The 6,132-nt window shown below is 41.9% G+C and overlaps 1 protein-coding gene across 2 annotated transcripts in view; it reads right to left on the reverse strand.

Annotated features, from left to right (window-relative positions):
• The window catches only part of ODAPH (odontogenesis associated phosphoprotein), an 8,976-nt gene extending 3,088 nt beyond the window's left edge, over positions 1-5,888 (reverse strand). For both annotated transcript variants that reach the window (XM_004383142.1, XM_004383141.1), the window contains exon 1: positions 5,822-5,888. In XM_004383142.1, the coding sequence (XP_004383199.1) occupies positions 5,822-5,888 (67 nt within the window). The remainder of the gene's footprint in view (positions 1-5,821) is intronic.
• Between the last annotated feature and the right edge of the window lie 244 nt (positions 5,889-6,132).

Here is a 6,132-nt window from a genome sequence, read left to right on the forward strand (position 1 = left end):
CCCGAAGGGGTGAGACCAGTGGAGTATCTTAGATGGCTGCTCACAGGCTTTTAAGACCCCAGACGCTACTCAACAAGGCAGAATGTAGAACACTGTCTTTATAAACTGGGTTATGCCAATTGAGCTAGATGTTCCCCGAGACCATGGTCCCCACAGCCCTCAGCCCGACAATTCAGTCCTTCAGGGAGTTTGGATGTGTCTATGGAGCTTCCATGACCTTGTCTTGTACAAGTTGTGCTGGTTTCCCCAGTATTGTGTACTGTCTTACCTTTCACAGAAGTTACCACTTGTCTATTGTCTATTTAGTGTTAATGACTGATTTTTTGGAAGTGGGTTGCCAGGACTTTCTTCTGAAGTGCCTCTGGATGGAACTTCCAATCTTTTGGTTGGCAGCCAAGTACATTAACTGTTTGTGCCAACAACGGACTTCAGTCTCATAAAAATTTACAAATACAGGCTTGGAAAGGACTGCCAAGCATGAATAATGGAAAAATGAACTCCCTACAGGAAGCTGAGAGTGCTGAGGCACTTAAAAAGATGAATTTAGCTTTCTTGACTGGATTGGATATGCTTATTGTGTCCATAGCCCCTTTTAGAAATTTTGTTTTCACCCATAGCCCCAGGAAAGAGCAGTCTACATGCCTTCTGTCAATGGTACACACCTTCTGTCAACTGTACACACCTTCTGACAATGGCTGATTGGACCTCTGATAGGCACTCAATCCATTCATTGGCTGGCCAGTAACCAATCATATTCTTTCTCAAAAATTTCAAGGATGAGACACAGTTAGTGGAAGATGTTAGTGGATGTAGGATTGGGGCAAGAATGTCAGGTTTTGTCCAGCTGAATGTTCAGTAAGCAGAGAAGCCTGTCTGCACAGAGCAGCAGTAGAATGGGGGTACGCGTCTTAGAGAAAAGACAAGAGACCACGTGGTTACAGAAAGGTGGAAGAAGTAGCCTGTATTCTTGATTTTCCAGTACTGGTCTTTGTGAGGGCTGACTGTACTTAGGGTCTTTGGAGGTATTGTATCTTTACAATAATCACCCCACTTTCAGATGCACTCTTTTTTTTGTGTGTGTGTGGCTTGAGTGGGTGTCTGTTCCATGAATAATACCAACTCTTTCTCCAACATCCATCCAGGCTACTGGGTATTGAAATAGAAGTCTTAGTGTAAAATCTTATGATTGTAACTAGATTAAGGCATTTCAGATTACAGGAGATGATTAAATCCCATATTACCCATTCTTTCTTTCAACACAACTAGATCAGTTCTAAATTTTTGTAACATGAAAATTTTCTGCCCAGAATCCAGTCTAGCCTCTTTCTTAAACTCCATCTTGACATTTTGCTGTCAGATTAGCTTTAGCTAGGCAGGGGCTCTGCCATTCAGTAAACTGTGCTCCAGCTGTTAACAAACAAACCACCCTTCCACCCCTTGTGTTCATCTCATTTCTTGAAAACGCAGGCCGTTGCCCATGTCCTCCTGTTGACAATTTGGTGTTAGAGCCTGCCAGGCAGATTTTCTCTAACTCTGGGATGTCCAATACTGTGCAGTGCTCTCTTCTGGAAATTTCCAAGATCAAGATCAAGGTACAAGCTTGTCCCAATTATCTACCCAAGAATGTGGGCAGGACCACATAAAACCACATTTTTCCAGCAGACTGGACACGTGGTGATTTTTTTCAGGTCACTAATTGGCAAGCCCAAGTGTTCTAAACTGTGGGAGATATGGGATTGACTTGAGAACTTGTCACATCTTGTAAAGTTAAGGCCACTCATCTGAGTAGTTTCGTGCCGGTCATGGTCTCTAAGTTTGGCTGAATTAACACTGCTCATCAGTTCTTTTGTTTATCCTTGTTCTGTTCTGGTCCCACTTCCTTGTAACATTTGCTACCCTCCTCAGTGCCCTTTCAAAATTCTTATACCCTTCTACATAGATTACTTAGCTTTATATTTCAGAGAGAAACCTGAGGTTATTCATCCTGAAATTCTCTGGTTCCTATTCTCTCTCTTCATAAAGAAGTCGACAAATTTACTAACTCCATTTTTTTTCGCACTTATTTAATCCATTGGAATCTGACTCTGCCTCCTCTACTCCACAAAAGCTACTTTGGTAAAAGTCATCAATGGCTCCGGGCTTTAAAAAGTTGGTTCCAGTTGTCTAATGCACCATTTCCTGCCCTCCTTGCCTGGTTAACTCCTATTCTGTATTCAGAACTTATTTCTTCAGGTAGTCCTTCTCTACCCTGAGGTTGGGTTAGGATCCCTTACAATTTGTTTCTGTAGCGCTCTTTGAATCAATTTTCATACTCTCATCAGCCATACAATTACTATTCATTAGTTATATTCTTGCTTGACTGAAATGTCCACGTGACCATCTGGTAGACTGATTTTTCCTCATCCCTAGCACAGTGCCTACAGTAGAATTGAATTGACTGAGGGAAATCTCAGTTTCTATAACTACAAAAGTTACCATGTTCCTTCCTCTTAGGGATAATATGATGATTAATAAGCAACTATTTCCCATTATGTACCATACCAATATGCCACCAAAGGCACTGAATGTCAAAGACAAGAGCTCTTTTGCGAGCTTAGTAAGACCAAAATAGGTCAAATATTTAAATACAGATTTAAAACATTTTGAGAGACAGGATAGCATAGTGTTTAAAAGCATAAACTCTAGAGCCAGGATGACTGAGCCCTCCGATTTAATAATCATGTGACCATACACAGGCTATTTAACTTCTAAGTTTCGTTTTCCTTATTTGTAAAATGGAGAAAATAATACTACCTATTTCATAGGGTTTTTGTGAGTGTTATATAAATATGTATAAAGTGCTTAGAACATTGCCTGACACATGGTATGCATTTAGTAAGAGTTAGCTACTATTATCATTAATCTTGAATGTTATCGAAAGACCCCATTAGCATAAACCCCATTTTCTTAGGGCCATCTGGTTACATTTTATTCGTAAAATCTGTGTACTAAGGATACGACTAAAAGGTACAGATATTATTAGAATAAGACTTCCATGAGGCCTGGGACTCTTGACTGTTGGTCACTGCTATGTCCCCAGTTGATAGACTAACCAGTTGCCATCAAGCTAATTCTGACTCATGGCATCCCCACGTGTGTCAGAGTAGAACTGTGCTCCATAGGGTTTTCAATGGCTGTGATCTTTTGAAAGTGGATAGCCAGGTCTTTCTTTTGAGGTGTCACTCGGCAGACTCAAACCATCAACATTTCAGTTAGTAGTAGAGTGCTTAATTGTTTTTGCCACCCTGGGACTCCTGTAGCTGGAGTAGTCCCTGCCACATAGTGGTGCTTAGTAAATATTTGATGAGTTAAATGGCAGGCATCCAACGCTCCTCTCTGTATATTTTTGTGGAGCTCAGTGAGAATTTAATTCCAGCCCCCGAAAATTTGCAATAATAATTTACATTTAAAATTACAGTATAATAAAAAAGTTAAGCCAAAATATTGTTTGGGTTTTGGATATCAATTTCCAGTGGGTTTATTATAGTCTAGACATGAAATTCATACCATACCAAGAACTATTTTTTTTTTTTTTAAAGGTAATGACAAGAAGATCTTTTTTACAATTACCTGTACTCTGTGGTTATTTGGGCAGACAATCGCTGGTTTGTAGTGAACTGTACTGATTTTAAGAGAAGTAAGCTTTATGGTTGATATGTAAGTGCATTTCTTCCCTTACATGACGCATTGAGTCATTGCAAAATTCTCATGTGCTTTCAGAGATGAACCAGAAAGAAATATAAATCCTGTGACTAATTTCCAATAAATGCAAAACAATTCATTTTGTAGACTCCCAGAATGACTGGATATCTTGGTCAAATCTCTGATTTTGCAGATGAGGAATTTGGAACCTAGAGGGTGCCACAGAGGACCTTTCCCATCCTATGCTGTAAGGCAAGCCATTTCAGCAATGCCATCGTTACAGTGTCAGGTGCTCTGGCAAATGCAGATGATAAAGACACGGCCTGTTCTCGTGCGTGGGGAGATGCTACACATATACGAATCTCTAATACAGAGCCGAATGCAGTAAGTGTTGTGGGTGATGTACAGATTCTATAAGAATTCAAAGGTGCCAGAGAGAGAGATTGCAATTTAAAAATTATGTGTGTTAACAAAGGTTTTCTGAAGACAATTCTAGAGTAGCATTTCAATGCCGAGCTTGAAGCAGAATTGCAGTAAACAGAGATGAAAGCAGGAAGAGGGAGCAGTAGCCGCTGCCGCCATGGAGAAGAGAGCAAATAGGGTGAATTTGGAGACCCAAAAATGACCCTGTCTGGCAGACGCAGGATATGAGTCAGTGAGCAATGAATTGGGACCTGGGCTCCTGGATAAAGTGAAGCCACACTGGAAGAACTTCGAGGTCAGTGTGAAGGGTAGTGGAGACAGTGAGCCAGATTTAGAAAGCAAACCTCATGTCTCAGCGAGTGTTTCTTTAGATGTGAATAGAAGACACCTGTAATCTCTTTCAAACAGCCCTGGTGGTGCAAACGGTTAAGTGCTGCCTGCTAACCCAAAGGTTGGTGGTTCGAACCCATCCAGCGACTCTGGCTCTGCAGGATAAAAGATCTGGCGATCTGCTTCCTTAAAGATTACAGCCAAGAAAACCCTTTGTCACATGGAGTCGCTATGAGTCTGAATCAACTTGACAGCACCCAACAACAGCAATCTCATTATAACCTGTGTAGCTACATATTTACAAAGCCCCCTGAGGAGTGGTTCCCTTTCTGGGAAGAAGGTGGCTAGTTCTGTTTTACGATGCACTTTTAGATGTCGATGTTAGCAGGTGATGATTGGGGGTCTTGCCTTGAGGCTTGGGTGGCGAGTGTTATTTCTGACCTGCGATTGCCAGAGCTGACACAGAGGTTGGAGAAGGTGATGTGTCTACTCTTCTATTCTGACATGAGCTTTAGGGGCCAGGGGCAGGAAACTTGTCTGGGAATGAGTAGGGTCTGTCTGAGCCCCTGCAAAGTCCCCCCAGGGGCATGTGAGAAGAGGAAGAGCTCAGTTTGACCCCGGGATTTCTGTTTCTTGAATATCATCTCATTTTGGAACTAATTTTGTGTGGAAAAAGCTAGACCCAGGCCCTCCAAGATCTCTCTCTGTCTCTCTCTTTTTAAGCCCTTTCTCTTTCTCCTCGCCCTTTCCCTTGCTTTCCTTTCCCCAGTGGTTTGCAAATCAATTCTAAGGCTCAGGTTGCCTGGAGATTTTGTAGTGGGGAAAAGGAAAGAGAAGAGGAACAGTGGAGAAACTGAATCTAATATAATCCTAAAGAGAGAAACCGAAACCTGTGTTCACTGCAGTAGTACAAAGACAGAGCTGACGGGATGTGATGAGAGTAATTAACAAACAGAGCCTAAACACCTACCATGTACTGCTGGGGAGATGAAAGAGATGAACACTGTTTAATTCAAGGTAGAAACAGTTAAGTGTATAAAAATAAACACTAGCATTTGTATAGTGTTTTAAGTTTGAAGAGTTTTTTTTCTTGTATGATAGCTCATTTGGTCCTCATGACCCCCACCTGAATGAATATTATTAATAACGTCACTTCACAGATGAGGAGAGTGATGCTCAGAAAGGCCAAGCGTGTCTAAAGTCATGGAGCTAGAGCTGAGACTGTGGACAAGGTCATCAGCCTCTTTCTCTTGACCCTGCAGGCTGATGGCAGCTGATATAAATATTCCCAATTTACAGGAAATGTGTAATCATGGAGCCACATTTTGTCATTTCCCACAACTTATTAAGTCGTGAACCCACATAGAATAAAAACGAAAACCCTTACCTTCTGCCACAGTTACCACCAAGCAGCAGACAAGGAACCAGTAGGAGAAGCAGAGTCTGCGAGCCATGGCTTCTACCCGAGCAGTCACTGTGCTGAACCCAATGCGGCTTTAAAGAGGGGTGGTGAGTCACCCACAGCCTGATTCAGGTAATGTGCATCTGCTTAGTGGACCACTGTGGTCAGGGCTTGCGGTGTGAGGATAAGAAATCAGCCAGGAAATACCAGACAGTATTTATCAACCAGATGCTTCTTGTGATGACAGCCAAACATCATTCATCTCTCCTTGGAGTCAGATTTTGGACAACTACACC

Source organism: Trichechus manatus, unplaced genomic scaffold, assembly GCF_000243295.1.
Source record: "Trichechus manatus latirostris isolate Lorelei unplaced genomic scaffold, TriManLat1.0 scaffold00105, whole genome shotgun sequence".
NCBI classification, from domain to species: domain Eukaryota; kingdom Metazoa; phylum Chordata; class Mammalia; order Sirenia; family Trichechidae; genus Trichechus; species Trichechus manatus.